Here is a 22,991-nt window from a genome sequence, read left to right on the forward strand (position 1 = left end):
TGTGCAACTAGCTCCAGAGCAAAGGCTGCAATCTCCTGCTTAAGGTCAAAATCTCTGACTTAATTATAGAACACACTCCATTTCTCTGAATAGTCTATAGTGATGTTAGCTAACCTTCACTGGTTTTTATATTAGATAGTTACACTTTTCATTCCCTTACAAATATCCTTATAGCTTCTGTTTATGTTTCTCCTTCCCTTATTAATCAAACATTCAAAACTATTTGTGTTTGTCTACTGTCTTCCCTGATGACTGTGGGAAAATCTGCCTCAACCATGAAATCAAGTAGAGAAGAATTAACCTTGTTCGTTTAATTTACTCACCATTAGTTTAAATTTGTATACATATTTAGTCTTCCCAGAACTGTCTTTGACCTCCTTGGAAAAGAGGAGGCACACATCAAAAAGGAAGAGCCGGCGTTCACGTCCCTTGCGTATTATCTGTTTTGGGTCCCATACGGTGAAGCTGTCTTGGAGAAGGACTTCCCCCAAAGCTTCCAGACTTTCCTCAAGTCCATCCAGCATGCTCAGGTGCATAGCATCATTGGCCTTCTTAGGCACATTCATCATCACTTCTAGACCGTCCTGGGTTTTTTTTATAAAAAAAAAGCCACATAGTAACGTTTCTTATTGGAATTACTTCTCATCATTATCATTAAACATGCTGGTAAGCATGATTTGAAGAGAGAATTCCAACATCTACATATTCTGTATAAACAGCCACAGTTCCTACTCACTACTAATATCTGAATCTATAAATGTGATTGCAGCATTTTCATTTTCCCACCGAGTTCAATGTCTATAGTACTGCAATACATGTACATTTGAAAGTTTTTGAATGAGAAACTAAATACAAATTGTACAATACAATAGCTAAGTCTATAAACATTTAATACCAATTAGGATTATTGTGTGACTGTTTATATATTTGCTGAAAGGCAGTTTCCTTTATCTCAAAGACATTGCCCAGATTTGAATGGGTGTGTGCAAGGTCTTATGTATTTTTACACCTGTTTTTGCAAGGGTTAGAGGGTGATGAGAAAGATATAAATGGTGACATCAATTTACACCGGTTTAATCATAATTGTGCACTAAGGAAGTAAGAATATACAAACAATAAACTCAATTGTAAATCGTCTTATCTCCCCCTTACTCTAACAAGGTCAACATTCACAAACAGCATACACTTAACTATAATCCTGAAATGTCATCTACAATTTGTAATATACCTATTTTATTTCAAATAAATTTAAATACAAACACAAGAAATAAGGCTAGACAAGCACAATGGTAAAAATAAACAGTGAGGTATAAAAAACACATAGAAATGACATAATATAGAAAGAAACATAAGAAAAAAAATCCAGGATAAAAAAAGATGATGCATGGGAAAGACATCTCTCAAGCAGATCTGGCTGGCACTAATGTATCATGAAAAAGTGGGTAGTAGAGGAATACAGAATTGTATGGAAAAGATAAACAAGTAAAACGCTGTGACAAAAGAAGACAAACACACACAAACATAAAGTGTGACAGTGAGGGTGATGTTTGACAAAGCAAGGAGACAACTGATGAGGTGAATGGATGAAACAATAAAATGGTGGCCTTAGTTTAAATTTATAGTGCTGAAACAACAGGAACAAATACTCTATCAGTAACAATTACACAAACACCGCAGGCATGTGACAAGACATGAGATAAGAAGTCAGTATTTCTCAGTGTCTTGACAGCATAATTGCAGTAGCTGATAGATTCAATAAAATATTCTAGTTATTATGGCAATAGTAAGGTGTCACAGAGTTCTCATATATATATATACTATTACTATACTATAAATACCACAGAGACGCTGAAGATATCCTTGTGCTTGACAAGAGATGCTGTACCTACCAACATATGAGAGTTAGGGTTAGCACACAGAAAACAAAAGAAACTATGGCCTAACCTTTATCTCGCCTGTATGTTCTTCACAACAGGTAAGAAGGTCCTTGAGAAGCAACTGATATTTGGTGACACGCTGCACTGGCTTAATCAGGAAGGATGCCAATGGTTCTCCAATCTTGTATTTATGCTGCATCTCCTACAAAACAGGGATGGTCACTTGGTTCATTTCAACACAAAATGTACCCAAGAAACAGACAGGAGAAATTCTTGATTCAAAATGCTGAAAGACTGCTACAGTCCAAATTATTATCCTTTGTACGTTACCTTGTTCTGTTTTATTTCTCAAACTATCCAAAAGAGATAGATTACCATCATATCACGTATTTACTCAAGACAAAGAGCTGCTTGTTTTAATACATTAACTTATGTCATTCATACCTCAAAAAATGAGCCAGCTTGGTCCACTAGCAAAGCATTAGAGTCAGGTTTATTTTTACAGTATGTGACGTAAATGGAAAACTTCTCTGCCTGGAAAAAAAAATGGTGTGAAAAGAGAGAAAAATGACACATTTATAAAACAAATTAAGAAATCACACACTTCGGACACAGAACATTTTCAGCAGCCACCAATTGACCACAGACCACAGAGACAATATTTATTGATGCTCAATTTTCTGTAGAATTTTACAGCAGAATAAAAGTTTTACAGTTAAAAGTGAGAAGTAAACTAAATGCATATAATTTTCAAACATTTTCAGATTTTTATCAACATAGCTCTAAACACTGGATTATACACTTACCCATGTGACAAAGCAATGGCCTACATCTTCAGGAATTGTCTCATACTTTTCCAGCTCTTTCAGGAATATGCTGCAAAAAAAGGTAGCAAGTAATACAAAAAACATATATATATGATGGCAAAACTAATGCCCTGAACTAAATATGTATTACAACAACACAAAAACGTACACTCGCACCAATTCTTTTACAAGCAAGGCTGAAACTCAACAAATTTTAAGATTCCAGGATTCCATCTCATTTCATTCCTCCCAGCTTGCATCAGTTTCAAAAGAATGACCACAAATTTAAAAGGAAACGAGAAATTATTATAGAGAGTTCAAGAAAAACAAGTCAGTCTGCTGACAAGTTATGGCCAGTCTTTTTAATGATTTTATTTTCTATTTATATGTGAAATATATATTATATATGGTGTGTGTGTGTTTTATTTTGAAACAGGAAGGAAACATGCAGATCCTATTATATTTAATTTATGTATTCACTTTTGTGATAGCCTTTACTGATATACTCATTTCTTAATGGTTCAATATTGTTTTGACTTGCTCTGTATTTATGGGTAAAGTTCTGTAAGCACTTGTATGAACAATGGCTATGCAATAGTAGTAATTTACTTACTCTTTATGAAATTCATAGATTTCATCCATGTTCCCAAATATAACCTTTTCTTTGCTCTGTATTCCATTTGGAACATTGTTGATGTGATCTCCCATGGCTTTCATATAAGTCTGCACACATCAAAGAAAGAAGAAATATTTTGAGATCACAGCTATACCAAACTGTGAAAAACAGGTCACAGGCACAACTTACTAAAAATAATAACCAGCCTATGATGTTCAACAATAAACAACTAAAAATTACAAAGTTTCGACGACATAAAATTAACTCATTTGGCAGATGTTATTTTTCCATAATGTATAAATCCACACGGTGACCAGTGATTCAATACAAAACTGTTACAAGAAGTTCATACAACTAGAATTTCTACTTAATTAATCAATCTTTAAAACACTGCCTCTTGGGTATATACTGCATCATGCTGAATTTGATTGCATTTATTTTAAAAACCTGTTTATTTGTATAGCACCCTTTCCTATCACTGAAGGCAGGCTCATAAATACTTGAAAATTTGCACATACATAAAGGTGGATGAACACACACTTTAAGCAGGCATCAAATGTACCTTACAATCATTCACACTGACACATATCACACATACACAATCCCATTACTCAACAGACACATACACACCACAGGGTGCTGAAAACCAAAGTACCCAGGAGACAGCTCTATGAACAGGCATCACAACCAGAGAAAGGCATATTGGAGACAAGATCTGAACCCACAACACATATTTCTCAACGTCGTGGTGACAGGTATTTTTGTCCACTTCCACCAGCCACCCCAAAATAAACAGGCAGAATGCAATGGATGCATTTCAGCTTTAGTCCATAGGTCACACCAGTATGTTAAAACAAGCTTTATGATGTGAACATGGTAAAATAAGGGACTTAATTTGGAAAAAGAAAGTGTTTTAACAGTTTGACAGCAATAAAATTGCCTTACTGTGGTGTCTTTATGTGGTCTATAGGGAAAAAAAAAAGAACCAAGCTTAGTCCTCCCATCAATGGCAACTCTTCATAAATACACACACAAGATATCACCCCAACAGTGACTAGTTATTAAGAAATAAAATGTCCTTTTCTGATTTGAGATTGAAAGAATTATGTACTTACATTGATGCAGTTTTCTAAATCTTTCACATATGTTCTCTCTGTTTGCAATAATTCTGCCATAATGAATCTGAAAGTCCAATCATCAAAAACATTTATTTTCTGTTTGCTGATATGTGCTGTTAATCTTATATGATACTAACAAGAAAAAAAGTGATGGTAAACATCAAAACATTTATTCAAATGAAGTCTAAAAAATGAGATTTCTCATGAATAATGTTTATAAGCCCTTTAGTACAATGCTTCTGCCTTGTTCATGAAGAACATTAATATTCAAGTTTAAGGCCATGACCATATGTCCGTCTGAATACAAATGACAATTGTTTCCAATGTGCTATCAAGTTATGAGATTTTCAGCTGGGTTAGGCCATGATGTTATGTGAAAGCAACTGATCTGAAAATAAAGACTTAAAGGAAAACAAGACATTCAAAAAGGATTCTGACTCACTCTCGTCTCCTAGCAGACTTCCTTTTTTCTTCTGTCAGCTCTTTTGGGGTGTGCTGAAGCTTCTCCTCAATAGAGGAGTCACTGTGCCGCTGCTGCTCTTCCTTCTCTGTCTGCTGCTAACAAGTAGGTAAACATGTTAACATATTCAAACAACAAAACAAGCAATAAAATCAAAAACTGACTTACCAATAGGAGGCGTGGGGGCCAAAAAAGTTCATTGGAAAACTTTCACTATCACAACCTCAAAACTAATCCAACAGACAAAGAACAATTACCTCAGGAACAGACACGCCCAATTTTCCCTCTAGCTGTAGGCGGTATCGCTCCATGCGTGAGGAGAAGTCCTTGTATCGCTTATCCACAGCACTGCACCACCCAAGGATGCTGCTGGCGTGCAAGTTGCCTTTAGCAACAAAGTCATCTGCCAGCTGCAGAAGTAGCTTGACATTCTCCCGAGTTTCCTGTAAGATATGAAAGCCCAGTATGAATAATGAAAGACAAGTAATTTTGTGAAAGATGGAAACTGCTTCAGATTCAAAGTTGAATTCTTAATATCTGAAATTAAATGTCCAAAATTATCCTTAAAAATGTCAGCTTTTGTTTATTTACTTTTTGAACAGGAATAAATAGTTTATTTTACTAGCAAAAGCACAAAGTTAAATCAAATTGTCTGCACAATGTGGTTAATTACAGAAGTCCACTACTAACCTTGGCTCTATTCCTGAATTCATAATGCTCTTTAAGCAGAGCCTCTGTTTCTGCATTATTAGAACCAACATGTGTGTGAGAAGCCAAGTATGCTTCTCCATATTCTTGGATCCACTCCAGGGCCTGATGACAGTTTACATTTCATATAATAACTACTTCACTGTAGTTGCATGTAAAAAACCTAGTAGCCAAAAGCTAAAAGTTAAAATCTTAGCATCTAGCCAGTGGCAACAGACAGGAAATGTTGCTTATCTTACTACACATTCAACTGAAAGTACAAATGCTAATTAAAATCTACTGCTTTCAAGCACAGATATGAAATATACAAAATCCCATTTTATGCTGGACCAGATACAAGCAAGATATCTGTCCTCTTGTGATTCAATAATTACTGTTCTACCTGGGGCAAATGAATAAAAGTATAACCTGTTTGGCACTCTGCTCAAAAAGGACATACTGGTGACACTGCTCAAGTTTGCGTTTCTTGACTGTCCAGTATTCAATAACCAAGTTCTCTTGCTGAAGCAGCTGATCAAGTGTGGCTGAAAACACATGATAGATACTACTGTTATAGTTCTACAGTTAAACGCTCCCTGACCAATGAAAAACTCAAATGATCCAAATATAAAATTAATTTTGTAAATTTTCTTTCTTCAAGACAACTTAACCGTTAGAAGCAAAGAAACTAAAACAGTTCCTTTACAAGAAGAATTACCCTGGTTACTGAGGTTAGCCCTACCAACCACCATAGGCTCCATTGTACCTAGGTGCATCTGCCCTCAACCACTACATAAAGTTCTGCAAAAACAGCTCAGCAGATATCAGAAAAGCTGTTGAAAATATTTGTCAGGTTCCTTGTTAATTTCAAAGAAAGAAAATTATAAGAAACATTTCATTTCTTCATTAACTTTACCAGATGATCTGACTGTTAGGACAATAACTAAGAGGTGGGTTTGTTGGTTGTTAGCGTTCTACACCAGCAACTAATGCTATATCACAGCTAAGAAAGAAGGCAATATTATATAAAAAAAAGATTGAGACACAAAAACTCCAGGTGATATGATAACATCCTTAACAACAAAAGACAACACAAGGAACAAAATTATAAAACAGTAGGCAATATGTAAAAAGAAAAAGAGTACTGTGGCCTAAAAAGCCACCAGCAAACCAGAACCTGAAACCAAACTCTAACAGGAAATATCTCAACTGTCTCATTCTCCACCAGCAAGTCAGCCTTACATCACCTTCCCACCACTATCAGAAAACAAGGTGACAGTCACTTTCAACATCAACAAGTCATCATCATCAGAAGTGGTCATCATGCAGTTTGACAATGTTGCCTGTGCCTATCAGCCATAAGCTGTGATAGGCCAAGGTCTCAAATATACAGTCATTCTACAACATTTTTTGAGACCAACATTCAATCTTATTATGTTTGTTGGTTTCTTTTTAGCAAAGCACTTTGAGTCCACCTTTAATGGTGGGAAAAAGCGTTATATAAATAAACTTATTATTATTATCTGTTAACTGTGATGGGAGCCAAGCACATCTACTGGAAAGGCCAAAGAACAGTTTTGTAGTAACAGTTATTGAATATGGACAAGGGCGGATGGACAGCCAGGACTTAATAGTTGCTGAAGACTCCAAGTTGATGAAGACTCATAAGAGTTAAGACTATTGCTAAAAAGAAAAAAAGAGTATCATTGTGAGACTGTACACGAACATTTGAACAATCAATCAGGGCTCTAATTTGCTTTGTTAAAAAGCAGTTGTAACCCATGAGTTCCTAATAGGTTGTCTGGTGAAGTTGATGAAGAAACTATTACCCAAAATTATTACAATCAACTATTACTTGAAGTGTTTTTATCAATTCACAGTATCACCCAGGCCATCTTATCAAAGAAATCTATACTGGCATCTATTGTAAGAATGCTGTAAAATATTCAAATCAAAGCATTAAATAAACATCATAATAAAAACACCAATGTTGAGCTATTATCAACATTAGCATTTCAAAAGCATTTCTTTTTCCTACCTTTAACATGTCCCTCAGGACTACGGAATTTCATCTGCATCCCAAGGAAGTGTAAATTTCTGTTCACATATTTTAGGAATGTTTCTGCTGTTCTGCGGGCCAGTGTGCATGCCTGTAAGTAAGAGAAATAATAAATGTAAATTTCACAAAGCACAGAATGCAAACTACTTTATAATGACGACAACCTACAGAACACTTTACTTGACTAAGTAAACTGCAGAACCACATCTACCACCCTTCTAATATATCTGAAGAAATAGTCCTTTTATAAATCACACAACATATTATCTTTAAGGAAAAGAATAGTTGTCATAATACCCTTAAAAAGGCCTCTTTCTGCTCGTTGTGTTTGTTGATCAACTGAACCAAGAAGGCTGCACGGTTGCCACTGGCAGATTTGTCAGAGCTGCACCAATCTTCATCCCGCTTATAGTCACGGTCAAGTGCCTCGAGCACTGACCATACCTGAGGCATCACAAATATTCTAGCAGTGATAAATATCCTGATCTCCATTATTTTGCTTAGTTACTTTAATAAGCAGCAACAGCATGTTGCGCAGGACAAATAAAACTACAAATTTCTTATTTTAAGGCAGTACTTGTAGAGACTGATCTTATGATGCATAGTAGGTACAGACTTCCACTACAGACATGTCTTAAAACACAAAGTGTGATATTAACAGACTGGGATGTCTTTATACCAAATAAGGTGACATTACAAACTTGACAAATATGAATACACAAAGTGTGACATTACGGACTAGGATGCTCTGATTTACAAGATGTTCATTCAACATTACAACAGGCATGTTCTGGTACTTGTGGTGTGCAAATCTTGATAATATATGTTTTAAATCAGGTATGCCAATACAATATATCTGGACACACACTGTGCCTGCTCCATGTTTGTTTTGACACACCTGCTCAGCTGTCTTGTACCAGTTGGTGGAGGCCATGACAAGCTTCTGGCGCTCCTCAGCATGGTACATAAGTTGCTGCCAAGCTAGTGTGACATTCTCAGCAATGGCCCGAACAAGCTCAGAGTTGTAGTGCTGACTCTGCAGCATAGCCTCTGCTCGCTGGGTCACCTGCACTACACTGAAATGTGTTTTCTGGAAACAAAACCCATACATTTCCTGATATGCTTCATTGCAGAAAATCAACATCTTCTACATCAACTAAAATATAGATAAAAATGTCGTCAAAACAGTTGAAATAAACATATCAAAAATCTGTTTCAATATTCATAAATAAGTGAATGCAATCATGGTTAAGCCGTAGTTTCATATGTAACAGTACGCTTTCATGCAATTTATTATAATGGACTCACTGAAGACAAAACCTGGAGAGTGAAACTAAGACAACAATAGTACTGTCACAGGTACCTCAATGGCAATCATGAACTGTTCATGCTCCTTCTTGAGCTGTTCTGCTTCCACCAATGTGTTTGGACACATAAAGCTGGCTGTCAGCATAGACTCCCCATTGCGAATCCAGCAGATGACCTGTCAAATATTATCTCCAATCAAAAGCCTAGTCCTAACTGGATCAATCTCAAAGCAAAAGATGTGGCGATATCGTGTGAGCTGAAGATAGTTTGAGTGAAATGCAAAAAACAAAGATGAAAAATACTGGAGTTTTAAAATAACAGATTAAAATTAATAATATGAAACCAATAATAATAAAAAAATCTTAAAAAAAACCACACAGAGGAATACATGTACATAGAGGAATGCACAGATAATCTGAGATAATAACATTCGCATTGCCAATTTTCTTTTAAGCTACTTGCCTATCCAAGAACTTGCATGCATAGGCTCAAGAAAGTAAAGACCCATATATATTGTAAATTGACACACATAAAAATATAAAATATAAAATTTTTTATTGTAAATTATCGTTCTTCGATACTTATCAGATGACCTGAGCATAGGAGTTTAAGGGTTACAACTACTCTTTAAACAAATGAATTTTGCCCTGGGCAATAGGGGAAACAGCAGTCCCAAAGCTAGCTCATGCAGATACTCCAGCAAAGCCCAAAGCTGCTCTCAGACAACTATTATAAAAAAAAACAAAAACCTTCTACATGGATTTAGCAGTCTTTTCATCAACTCTCAAGGCAGAAGCACAGACAGCTGGGAGGGCAGTACGTATCGAAAAAAGACAATTTAAAATACAAATGTTAGTTCTTTAACTATATCAGGTGACCTGACCATAGGAGAATAGCTATCAGGAGGAGAGCTCTGCTAACCACCCTCACTGGTGCACCTGCAGAATTAGCATAAATAACATGTTGAGCTACAGAAAACAGGCCAACAAGGCGTAGGATAGCAAACATGCTATGGAGTGTCATCTGCTGAAAGGCCAGGCTTGACTCAATTGCCCACTGGGAGAGCATTCTAGCTTTGGGACTGCTGTTTGGCAAAATTCGTTCAGTTGTAGCCCTTAAACTCCTAGGGTCAGGCTGTCTGGTAAAGTTAAAGAAAAAATAGCAGATTTATCTTAAAATCTCCACCAAAAGAAAAGTGAAATGAAAAAAATTTCATCACCCACCTGCCTGGCTTCAATTTCAAAATTTCTGAGCTGTACACACTGTTCAAGGCGCAAGCGCTTTTGCTCAGCCAATGCCTCAAGGTCAGCCTCTCGCTCATGCAGGTACTCCAGCAAGGCCTGGATCTGGGAACCTGCATCGTATTCTGCATCTGACATCAACTGAAAAAAATGTGACATATAAAGCATTATGCAAATTACCATGAACATGAACAATTTTTTTAAACCTTCTTTTACTCTATTCATCCCACTCCCACCAAAAAAACTTTTCTCAAAATTTCAAAATACAGCTTATCAAATCCATCAGTCACTGTCTGCAGACTTTCAAACCTGCATGCTACTTATCATCATCCATCCCTTGACTGGTGCTAGCTGATCACCAGATGAGCTGACCTACCCCAGGTGTCAAGGGGTGTGTGTGTGGGGGGGGACCTGACTAGATGCATCAGCTGACAAAGTCAGCCACTTTGGATGTTCTTGGGCAGTGCTTGGGCATGAAGCAGCCAATCCACCCCTTCACATTCAACATCCAGTTTTCATCTGTCTACCTTGGCTACAACTTTTCCCTATAGAGACCTGGAGGACAGTTTTAGACAAAGTGTTGTGCAAGAAGACATGGCCGAACCAGACCAGATTGTGCCACTCTGCTATTATGAGAAGGGTTTCCTAATGCTCCACGAGGCTGGCGACCATGCTCTGTACAAAATTATTGGTCTTGTGTCTTTGTAGCAGATTCAGAACAGTTCTCTCAAGCACTTGGTTTTAAATGCTTGAATTTGTCTTTCAGTATTGGTAAGCACAGTCCACATCTTACAACTATACAACAGGATGGGGACTATGAGGGACCTGAACAACCTGTACTTGGTGGTGGATCATATGCTCTTACTTTGTCAGATCCTGTTTAGCTTGGCTATTGTTGCTGTCACAACTGCAATCCTGATACAAATGTCTGCCATGCAGTTGCCATCTTTGGCAAGCATAGCACTCAACAAAGCTGTTTACCTTCTTGAGCTGTACTTATTTCATATAAATCTCTGCTTCGTAGGTCCCAATGGTGTCAATGCTGATCTCTGTTTCCATATGCACTGGCACTGATTGTATGTTTATTAGCAACTCACTGTTGATGCCTGCCAATAGGTTTCATGTTGTCTGTCAAGCACAAGTTGCATAGACGCCTCCCACCGATGGAAGCACAGGTGTGGTGGTGATGAAAAGTCTTGCTTGGTGTTCTCCAGGGAGATGCCCCATCTGTCCCTCTTAACTCACTGCCTCATAGTCAAAAACTGAGCCAGCTTTGCACACTCTAGCTTTTTTAAAAGTAGGTACTTCTGCAATACAAACTTCTCTCTCTTTCTTTCTTAATCACTGCCTCATATTCAAAAACTCAGATGGATTGCACCATTATTCTGGTAGACAACCCTGAATTGAATACTTTTGATTTCTTAAAAAAATCACTTTCTGTAATACAAATGTCCCCAGTTTCTCTTAATCATTTCCCTATATTCTGAAACTCATATAATAGATTTCACCACTGGTTTAGCTGCCAAGCATATTAGAAATCATGTTCTGAAAACAAGCAAACCATAATTGCAGTTATATTCCATTATAATTTGCATAACTACTCAGGGTAACAAACCTGCTTTGAGTATTCTAAACAGTAGTTTTAAGTGTATTCAATGAAATTACAGAACCTCAAAAGAGATCAAACTATGAGCTATTATTTGCAACAACATTAATATATGCTATACTTTCATACATGCTAATGGAGCTAGAATTTCTGCAGCTGTTGGCCTTCAACAACTTGCTAAGAGGATTAAAGTGCACTCATTCCAGTTAAGAAACCTCAAAAGAGTTTCGTGTTGATATTTTTCATCACTACCTTCCCATGCTAGGAGTGGGTAAGTTATAAGCCTTCTTTGGAAGCAGTAACTGTTTCTCATGTTCCCTTGCCAGAAACCTGATTCCCCATTAAAATTCTAGTTGTATCTTTTAAATAAAGAATTCATAAAGAAAATATGTATATACATTTTAATAGGAGTTAATAGGGAATGCAATTACATCAAACAGTTCCTAAATGGTTCAGCTGAAACAGCTTCCTCAAAATAACCTCATGGCCACTTTTTAAACAAGATTATTCTTAAACTTCTTAACATATGCACACATAGTTTATTGAACAATGCTGACCACTGTTTCATCAAGAAGCAACCTCTAATTCCAATGACAATGGTTGATAGCAGAAGTCAGCATGTTTATAATTTTTTCTATCTTACATGATAACATTACCACTAATATAGTCACATAATAGCTATCACTGCCTTATTCATAGCATGAGATGGCAAATTTCCTTCTCAGGAAAATGTCAACAGTATGACACAACAATTAAAGGATGACAACAAACCGTAGACCAAAAAGATTGACCGTGTAATTTCTAGTCGGATCATTTCTACTCACATGAATTATTTTTTAACAAAACAACACATTCAAACCAGCGGAGCAGTCCACAGCAACCCCCTTCTTGGCATTCACACTTTGTAATAAGCACTGGGCTTTCTCCAACTCACTCGTACTTTGCGCCACACTCGATTTCCAAGCATGGATATCATCCTTCAAGGTACTTCATCTGTCAGCCACAAAGTGGCCAATACTGAACATCACTGTTGTGTGACAGAGTTCTACAAGAATGACTGCTACTAGCGTTTTGGGTAGGATCCCTTGAGAGAAGAGGTGAACTGTTGGTAAATAAACACCAGGCTGTAGGCTGGGCACACAAGAAAGGCTTGTCTGTCCTTGACCAACATTTGGCATCTCTCCACTAGAAACATAACAGATTCCTCAGACTGCTGCTCACAGTCAAGCAAACAATTACAGTTCCCTAAAGCTAGCAATAAGCCGTGAAGGACAGAATGTTTTTCTCGTTAAGCAGAGTTTTATATGGAGCTAAATAGATTATTGACATATTCTTAAATCATGTGTAGCAACAACTTCTCTCCAAAAGGGATGGAAAAGTGAGAGAAATAGAAAAGGTAAGGTGAAACCAGCATAGCAGAAGAGAATCTTGACACTCATGAATGCTGATACCCAACAACCTCAAATGCCATACATATATAACAAATCTATCTTTTTATAACACTTTTCTCATATGCGGGTATGCTGACAGGCAGTTTTTATCAGATTCTGCTGTAACAAATACCCTGATCCTATAGAAGGCAATCTTTTGTGAAAGTTACTAGATTAAAACAGTGTTATGACAGGAGTGGGAAATGTCCAACCCATGGATGGTTTAAAGCCCTCAAAATCATTTAGTTTTTGTCTGGTCCTGCCAAAGCACAGGTAGGACTTGAAATTCACTAGATCTAGGAGATTGTTTCATAGCAACATAAATTTATACTAAGTGAATCATAATAATTATGTAAATGTTGAGGGACAATCAAGGAATGTTCACTACGGAATAGAAAGGACACATATGAGTAAATGACGGGGCAGATACATTTAGTTCTTTCAGCTGCCAATGGTCCATCTGCCTATACTGCAGACACTGAGGACAGTTAGTGCCAGGAAGGCTAGAAGTGAATAAACACTGTGGCAGAACTATGGCTTGACCAAATATAGTAGGCTAATTTTCAAGTAAATAAATTTGCAAGACCTCAAATGTAAAATATCCAAATGGCTCTTGGCAGAAAAAAGGTTCCCCATTTTTGTTATATGACCAACTTACAGGGAAGGCAATTTGGCAACTTTCCCCTTGCATCAGCTGGAGTCTAGTGTTTAGCACAAGTGGTTAGAGCATTGGCATTTGAACCCAGAGGTATGTCTGTCTGATACCCACTGATGCAGCAAACTCCATCAGCTGCTGAAAATGGGTACTCAACTCCATAAAAGGTTGGTAAAGGTAAGTCTGCAAGGTTGAGAAGATAGGCACTGCCCTCACAAAAAGCTAATCCAAAGAAAAATATTCTCAAACATGTCACTCCCCAGTGACTAGAAAAATTAGGGAATGACCTTCACCTTTAACTGGCCATGGCTAACTCTCCACATGCCCAGCAGGTGTGTTTGTCACTGGGCAAACAATAGAAACATAGTGGGGGGATAAACAGGGAAAGATTGGCCCTTTGGCAAAAAGTAAAGACAGATAAACAAAACAGAAAAAGACAAAGACAAGAGCTTAAGCATGTTTTTACCCGATCAAGAAACAAGGAGGCAACTAACTATTAAAGCGCAATGTTTTAAATACAGAGCAAATACAAATAAACATCACTGAAATAAAGCAGTTAATGTAGAAAACATGTAGACACAAATTTAATCAACATTAAAATCCTCTCCCATTTTTCTATCTCCATAATAAACATACAGCTCTATCCTACTGCATCAGCTCAAGCCACAACCTATTACTAGCAACAACCACATCCTTGCAAAAGATGTCAAGGTGAACAGTCATCCTTGATGTACAGTCCTCACCTGACAGAGTTCTTGGCCGCGCTGCAATACCTCAAAGGTGCAGTTCTGCATGTGTAAGACACTTTCATTGTGCATCTGTAATAACTGCTCGGCCTTGCTTCCATCAGTGACCATTTCCATGTGCTGAAGCTCCTCTCCCCAAAGCTCCAGCTGTGATGATACCTGCGATCACATCACAGCTCTCTGACATGGTACAGTGGCTATTATTATTATTATGATAAAGTGGGCATGAAATTGTTGCTATTACTGCAAAATAAAAGTATGATGCCTAAACTGAAATTATCCAGAAGTTATCTGAAAAGCATCTGTGGTTTAGACCTAGCCCTTGGTCAAGCTGATATAATAGACGAATGAACTGGTGGCAAATTGTTAAAGCTGGATCATGGTAACCTTTGATTTTTTTTCTTTTGCTGTGAAAACATAGAAAAGGGCTGGCAACTGCTTGCGTGAATGTGTTGTGCAATTGTAACTGTGTGTTTCTGTACTTTTGTATATCCATGAACCCCTAGACATGTGTACATATATATATATTAATTAGGCATTAAACCCAATTTCACTGCAGCAAATTAACTCACTTCCATGGCATCACGTTCAAAAACACGTAACTGCAAGCACAGATCCAGCTTCATCTTGCGGGCTGCCCATAATTCCTCCAACTGACTGCGACTCTCGTTCAGCTGTGCCAACACACCTGGTAACATCAGAACCACAATCAGCTGCCATATAAGCTCTCACCTGGGGTGCTGGCATCTTGACTACACTTTTAAGTTTTACTGATACCAAAGGCAGGATGGAAACCAAAGTATTGCTGATTGTTATCAGACAGGTTTCTGACAAGGATGTTTGTGATGGAACCTAGAGAGTAAGTACACAAGAATGCAAATATATGCAGGTGCACACAGAATAGTTTTGTCAATTGAATGAAAATGCTACATAAATTAGGACTACCTTGACAACATCCATTTCCCATTGTAGAAATAAAGTGCTTCAACAATCACACTAAGCTGTCGGTGAGTTATGTGCCAAATACTCTGCAAACATTGCCTAACACAAGGCAGCAACTTGGCTGAAATCCTTTGTCATCCATCCTCATCTTTCCTCAAATATAATGCCAAGGACACAGAAATGTTAAGCACTGAAAATGTTTACATCACGCTTTCATTGTTCTTAAATGGAAAAAATGTAATCGGGAGCTGATGCGTGTTCCCTTTCATGTCATTGTGAGAGTTAGAAGTGTTCCATTGTCATACAGTCATCACGTGTCTTGCTGATGTAGCGTAAGCTTGTTCATTCCTTGCCCTCCCCCAATCTCTCTCTCTCACTCGCCTGTGTGCACACACACACAAAGCCACTGATCCAAAGAAAGAGCCAAGACTTTTTCACTAAGGAAGCAAACTGATGCTGTCAACTTACCTTCGATGTGACTGTAGTCCGCGCCGTGACCTGATTTCTCTGTTTCCATGGAGACTGCCCTGTGGAGCACACACACATATCGTCTGAAAAGACGGCGGAGGGTAGCAAGAAGAGTGACAAGGAGTGCCCACAGCAAGACGAGCACCTGGTGAAAGAGCTGCCTCACGCACACCCATGCTACCTTTCTCACCAGACTACTGCCTGCCACACGCCTCCTGATGCCACCCGGCCGCTTACAGACTCTCAAATTCTCGCCTCCGCGTGAAGCCATGGGTACATAACGGTCAGTTTTCATTTTCTGACACAACACTCGATCTTGCTATGTGACTGTGAACATCGCACGTGAACGGGCCGTTCGGGCATTCGTTGCACGCGTCTTGGCTAACAAGGAGTATGTGTTGACTAACGTGATGATAAACGGACAGGTCGTGCATGCTTATTTACATTCTTATTTACAAGTCGTTAGTCACAAAATCAAATCTAACATCATTTTTAAGCACCTACAATGATAAAACTGCTCTTCTTTCTCCCTACTCTCTTTCGATCCATTACAGCCGCCCATCAAAGCTCTTATTAAGTCTCGACTCGTCGTCTTTAAGATGATACTAATCAACACCAGTATAATTAACACCACTGAAGGCGATGGACATGCCCCTGTGCTCACACGCTAAATTCGGTGAGCTGGGGGAGGAAGAACCTCAACTGTTTCATCACAACCTCAATTAATATCATTAGATTATATAAACAGTCTTCCACAAATAATAAATGATATATTACATGTTTTATTGATTTTAGTATCTTAAAATTATTTGTCAAAATACTACAATCAATAAAACATGTAATATAATATCATTGAAAATTTAAATCGGAAAAGGGAGATTCTGGCACTATAGCGGACGAAAGTACCAGTCCGTCCTCAGAACGCTGTGTACTTGCTGACATCTGTTTTTGGTTGGTTTTTTTGGGGGGGCGAGGGAGAGAGAGAGAAAAGTCTCACATACATTGCATGCGGGAAAACTGAAAAGTGATTCGAACAAAAAACTTCACATCGTGTGAGTGGAAACGAGAATCGAGGAACAGGCGCTCGTTCAACAACTTCCTAGAGTTTTACAGACACCAAATTCTCAAAAGATATACGGAAACACGACATTCACTTGCATGCAGAGCGGAAAAGGGAATTACAAGATGCAACACAGTTCAAAGAAAGAAAATACAGTAGCATAACAGACGTTTTTGCCCGTGTCAACATATTTTTTAGAAGCATGCATATTGCATTGCACACATTGTAACACGAAGCGTATTCTTTTTGTTTCCACGAAAAATTATTGCCGCACATGAGTACAGATTAATTAAGCACTTCTGTTTCAAGCAGCGGCCTGATGTTGGCCAGCAAGTCATCGCGTACATCGCCTGATTGCTTTTAAGACAGCCTGGCAGTCACCCCGCCATTGCCTTGCCTTGTATGCCCCGTTATCACTTCTGGACATTCTTCTTCCCTCTCCAGCCCGCCATAGACATATTCAAATTCATAGACATATTCAGCGGAATGGCTGGCTGTCTTAATTACTTGGGAGCGAAACACTGCGCAGCCCCGCAGGTGCTCCTTGCTAACACATCTCACAGCTGCCAGCTTGATTACTCAAGTGCACTGGGAGCTACTGGCCATTCTGACCCCTCTCTCTCACACACACACGGGGAGGGAGACAGGGTGGAGGGAGTGAAGGCCATGAAGAAAATACGTAGCGCAGTTTTTGTACACCTATTGTTATTCAGTTTTAAAATACACATTAAAAGACTCAAATTATTTATTGTTAGACCATTGACCCATACAACTGGTTTCGTCAGCTTGAAATACACATTAATGATTGTAAATGGCTTTATATTGTTCTTCAATCTATCCTAAAGTGACCTAAAATTTATTTGCAAAACTACAGGACTACAGACAGGACTGAGGTGTGGTGGAGTCATCGTTAAGTGAATATTCTAGCTGAGGATGGACTGCCATTTCAAGCATGAGTATCAACAACCTGACGTCGGTGACAAGATGCCGGGGTAGCCTGCTGGTGACACAATGACTGAGCTCTCTCTGCCATCTCCACAAGGGACACGGCTCTAGATAGGGTTGATGCTCGGGGCTTGCTAAACTCTTCACTCACCTTCCCCAAAACGATATTAAATCAGCTGTTTTCCTGGCCAGCTAATTTGTGAAATAATTATTACCACTTTTTAACATAAACCTCTACAGTCCACTTGTCCTTACGTAGTTTCAACATTTCTTTGAAACAAGAAGCTTCGCTTATTTGATTGGTGTCATATGTCCTGGCTGTATACTACACTTCCTTCAAGTTCAGGTCTGTGAAAACGAAGAGGTGAGTGGGAAGGAGGTGACAGCTTCAGTGATTTAATATAATCGCCATAATACTTCAAAAATGACACTGGCAAAAAATCGGCAATTTATTTTTTTCATTCGCACTGAGTGTTGCCTAAGTGTGGTGTCCATGTTATGGTCTCTGTAACGTCGCAGTTATTTTCCTGCCGCAGTTCAAACCCTTTGGCAGTGGAACATAGCAACCGTTGTTAAGTTCTGGTTGAGTTGCACGTTTCATAACTCTTTTTCTATACATACACATAAAGGTGTCTTTTATTTATGAACTCTTATATAGAAAAGGAGAATCCAGAGGCGCCTACAAGCCAGCCTGTGTGTGTAACATTAGTATAACAAGCGTCATCTCAACAACTTCCTTAAGGTAAAAGAAGCCCCTGTGTACTGCCAACGATAGTGCAACATATACACTCGGCATCAGTACAACTCTGGTCGTTAGATGGTCTATAATTTCAGTCCCATCAAGAGTTGGTGGAGATTTGCTGGCATTGCTGTATAGCCTGCTGATTTCAAGATGTGTCACAAGCCCTGCCTTCTGACTGCCGCTCCTCAATCCAGCCTCCCTCCCCCTCTCCTCAGTGGCTTCTGAGTTCTTAGCAAAGGAAAGCTGCACGCAGCCGTGCGTTCGACACGTCGCCTACAGCTCCTTAATAATCAATGTCTGCAACACTTACACAGAGTTCATCCGACAACCCTGCCTGCAACGAGCATTGTCATCCCCGCTGCTAATGTACTGTATAGATGTACAATACTGCATGCAGCGATGCCTAGAGCTTACAGCCACATGCTTTGCTCTTTAAAAAAAAAAATGTACCCATACCCGCCACCCCACAAAAATGCCTAAAGATTGTTTTCTTGTGAAAAAAGATTTGCCATTCTAGGAGATTGTGCATTATACATTTTACAATGCTCACACATTTGTCCCCAGGACTAAAGTCACTTGCACAAGAAATCAGATCTGTGCAAGACAGTCACCACTAATAACCACTAAATGATCATAATTTTCACATCTAGTGTACACCTTAATCAATAAAAGAAAACTTTTAGAAATTGTTAGAAAAATGCAGCACCAACCGCACATTTTAGTAACATGTTACATGAGACTGTTATAGTACCAATTCATGTTCAGTTCAGACTATCAAAAGGAGTGTAGAGATGTTAACTGGGTGTTAGTAAAATCTTTCAGATACATAATGACTTATCTTCCTAGCTTCAATGATTTCTCGTTTACACAACATGAGTGTCAGAGCCCTGAAAGGACCCATAACAGATACGTAAATACCTTTAGTAACCCTGTAGTAACCCTAACCCTCAAATATTTTTCCATGCCTTTTTCTTGATATAACTGCAGCGCAGACAGTACATATAAATAAGTACTCATGTTTCTCATCTTGTTTCTGTGTTTAATAATAATTCTTACAGAGCACCTGATTATAGCTAGAAGTTAATCATCACACACAACACACATTATGTGCATATGCAAGGGAGTCAATGTGTCAAGTATTTCACTTATCTATGGGCACAGAATTCATTAGGGATCATGTAACATGATTACAAGACAATTTGGGACTTGAAACCATAGTCACAAACACTTAACTTGAAAGTAAAACTCTGCAGGTTTTTTTTTAACTGACAACTTAACCATTATTTGTCACATTTTCAGTAAATGTGCAACTACATAAAGTATTGGTTTATGATGCTTTATACATATAATTTTTCTTTTAAACAATTATTCTGTTTGTATCTTCAACTCAAAAACTGGGTTCTGATTCTCATGCATTACAAGGTAAAAACAGGTGAAACTAAATCTACACAGTATAGAAAATAGTTTCTATGGGTAGCATTTTACAAGCCTCAAGCTTTGCCAGTGCCTCATGAGCTCTTAATTATGAAGCAAGGAGCAATGCTATTTGTACTTGCAAGGTATAAGCTTGGGAGGGAGGGGGAGGCAGGCAAACTGGTAAAAGAAAAGTTTGCAAGGTTTGGATGAATGGATGTAGCTACTCCACCTCCCAGTGTCCCTAACACCTGTTCTTTTGTCATGGCACAACCACCTTACGCAAACAATACTACTGAAGTGAAGCCTATGAGACCAACAGGCAAATTTATTAGATAAGTAGTGGCTGGTTGGCTAGCCAGTTAGTAAAGCAATTAAGTCCCAGGCAAAATATAAGTGTACAGGTACCTGCATTATTCCATGCTTCAGTGCTGAGTGGCTGTCAATGTTTTCAGTCAGACAAAAGCATTCCAACACACAGCATGCAAAGACGGGAAAATGTGGATCAAGAGGTCATAGTCACACTGCAGAAAAGAAACACGTTAGAAAAGAAACAAGATTCTATGCAAAAAGGAACTGCAACAGCTATGAAAACAGCTATGAAAAAAAATGAAAACAAAAAAGATTTGACTCACTTTGAACCACGCCGTTTTCCAACATATCTAAACGAACAAACATGATTACGGAAGCTACAAGAATAGCACACAGCTGAAACCAAAACAAACTAAACAAATGCACACATAGTATTTCAGTGCGGGCTGTTTTCCTGCTAACATCAGCATCAAAATGCACCTCAATGACCTCATTCTGCTATGTCTTTCACATTCTAACATTACAACTTGGCCAAATCAAAGCAAAACAAAACAAAAAACAAAGTTGTCCACCGACAGTTATCTGATACCATGCAAACATACATAGCACCATTCAAAGCTAACAAAATAAAAGAACTTAAAACACATTCTGATAATTCCTTGAGTAAACAGAAGAATTCTCCTTTTTTTCTCCTTAACAGCATGCATATGTATACATGTACACATATCCACAAAATAATGAAACAAAAAAGTTAATAAAAACAAAATTTAAAATAAATGCATGTTAAGAAAAACTACTTCAACTACCCAACAACAATTAAAATTAATGTGAACTGTTTTTAGGCAAGCATGTTCAGGGGGCTTTCTGACAGATCATGAAAAAATGAAATGCAGAATGGAATACATATGCTGGAAATAAATCACCATGTATACTAACTTGTAATAAGCTGGAAATCATGCAGACTCCATCAACTTCCACAAATGCTTGTGCGACAACATGCTTTCCAGAGTTTCAACACTATATCCCTAGGGCATGGTGCACATGCTGACTGCCCAAGATGCAGCCGCTTTCTGGGATAGACAGACTGTGGTGCTAAGATAAACTAAGCACTTCACAGTGCTGTGATAAACTAAGCACGCGGTCACTTTTTATAAACTTAACATGCCATTGTGTTCTAAAAGCTAAGCACACCATGGTGCAATGAGGTAAACTAAGCATCATATGGTGCTGTGTTTATGACACATCATGTATACCACAGTGCTGTGATAAACTGAACACACCATGGCACTGTGATGATCCCATGTACCTACCTGAGCTGCTCCAATAAAGCCTGTCCCTCACTGACAGTGTTAAGAGCAGCCTCCAGTGTTGTTTGACGCTGCTGGTTGAATTGTGCAATCAGATGCTCTGCCCCTTCCACAGTGTCAGCCATGTCAGAGTGCTGCAGTTCTCCATGCAGATCTTCTAGCCAGTTGGTCAGCTAGTGTAAGGACAAATGCAGAATAATGTAGCCATTATTAAAAACACGACAAAATGCTAATGAAAATAGTGTGTGAGCTTTTTCATGTTTATTCTGATCTGGAATCTTTAAGACGCATACGAGAACACCACTACTATGATCATCATGAGCAAAGAAAAGGTAACTGTTTCTCACTAGAAATACCCTGGTAATTTAAATCTTACTTTTGTTTAACCTTTCTAAATATAAAATTTACTCTGACTTAATTTTCACTTATAAGTAATCAGTCAATGCTGAAATTGTGCAATATACTAGATGATAAATGATTTAAAGAATACTTGATGCAGTTTTGACCAATAAGTAATGATTAATTTGGAGCATTGACATCAGTCCCTATAATTGGAACTGCCTAGGAAGGAAACAAAAACAGAGAAGTCTACACAGTATAAACACTGTAAAGCTTTACCCTTTATACTTCCTGCAACACTTAATACTAACATTGGTTAGTGCTGCAGTCCACTTCTTCTCTTCCACAAATATCTTGTGTCACAACACAAAGTGACACAAAGCATAAATTTAGCTTCATAAAATACAACAAAATACACAACCAGACATCACCAAACATCAGTTATCTAACCTCATGAACGTGAGTGTAGAAGGCCACAGTCATATCCAGGATGGCTCGGCGACGCTCAAGGGCAGACAGGAAGTTGTGCATGCGCTGCTCAAGCTCATGGGCCTCCCCATAGATCTCCTTTGGATCACATTCGCCTGTCTGGGCTAACTCATCTGCTGCTGCCAGCAACTTGTCAGCATTAGTAATGGTGTTCTGCAAGATGACATAGTCAATGTAGTAGATTGTAGACACTGTAATGACCAGTTTATGGTATGACAAGGATGGCTCATAGTCTTCTGTTTAACATTGTTATGCTAAATCATTAAAACATGAACAAGTAACAAAACAAACTAGCAATAGTATGGCTTAAAAAATCCTTTTTTCCCCCCACATAAAAATATCAGCACTGTAAATGTGGCATGTTA

At 38.3% G+C, this 22,991-nt stretch overlaps 1 protein-coding gene across 4 annotated transcripts in view; it reads right to left on the bottom strand.

The window, feature by feature from the left end:
- Positions 1-22,991, bottom strand: part of LOC112565205 (triple functional domain protein-like) — a 121,287-nt gene that overhangs the window by 76,697 nt on the left and 21,599 nt on the right. For 2 of the 4 annotated variants that reach the window (XM_025240538.1, XM_025240564.1), the window contains exons 15-35: positions 22,588-22,779; positions 21,802-21,971; positions 20,815-20,841; positions 16,020-16,078; positions 15,182-15,297; positions 14,607-14,768; positions 10,155-10,313; positions 8,987-9,106; positions 8,522-8,713; positions 7,921-8,067; positions 7,603-7,714; positions 5,994-6,109; positions 5,568-5,690; positions 5,135-5,320; positions 4,860-4,975; positions 4,415-4,481; positions 3,297-3,406; positions 2,684-2,753; positions 2,322-2,411; positions 1,945-2,079; positions 324-584 (exon numbers count right to left, since the gene is read on the bottom strand). In XM_025240538.1, coding sequence (XP_025096323.1) covers positions 324-584; positions 1,945-2,079; positions 2,322-2,411; positions 2,684-2,753; positions 3,297-3,406; positions 4,415-4,481; positions 4,860-4,975; positions 5,135-5,320; positions 5,568-5,690; positions 5,994-6,109; positions 7,603-7,714; positions 7,921-8,067; positions 8,522-8,713; positions 8,987-9,106; positions 10,155-10,313; positions 14,607-14,768; positions 15,182-15,297; positions 16,020-16,078; positions 20,815-20,841; positions 21,802-21,971; positions 22,588-22,779 — 2,730 coding nt within the window. The remainder of the gene's footprint in view (positions 1-323; positions 585-1,944; positions 2,080-2,321; positions 2,412-2,683; positions 2,754-3,296; positions 3,407-4,414; positions 4,482-4,859; positions 4,976-5,134; positions 5,321-5,567; positions 5,691-5,993; positions 6,110-7,602; positions 7,715-7,920; positions 8,068-8,521; positions 8,714-8,986; positions 9,107-10,154; positions 10,314-14,606; positions 14,769-15,181; positions 15,298-16,019; positions 16,079-20,814; positions 20,842-21,801; positions 21,972-22,587; positions 22,780-22,991) is intronic. The other 2 variants (XM_025240546.1, XM_025240555.1) reach the window with 2 other exon arrangements.

This window comes from Pomacea canaliculata, linkage group LG1 (genome assembly GCF_003073045.1).
Source record: "Pomacea canaliculata isolate SZHN2017 linkage group LG1, ASM307304v1, whole genome shotgun sequence".
Lineage (NCBI taxonomy): Eukaryota > Metazoa > Mollusca > Gastropoda > Architaenioglossa > Ampullariidae > Pomacea > Pomacea canaliculata.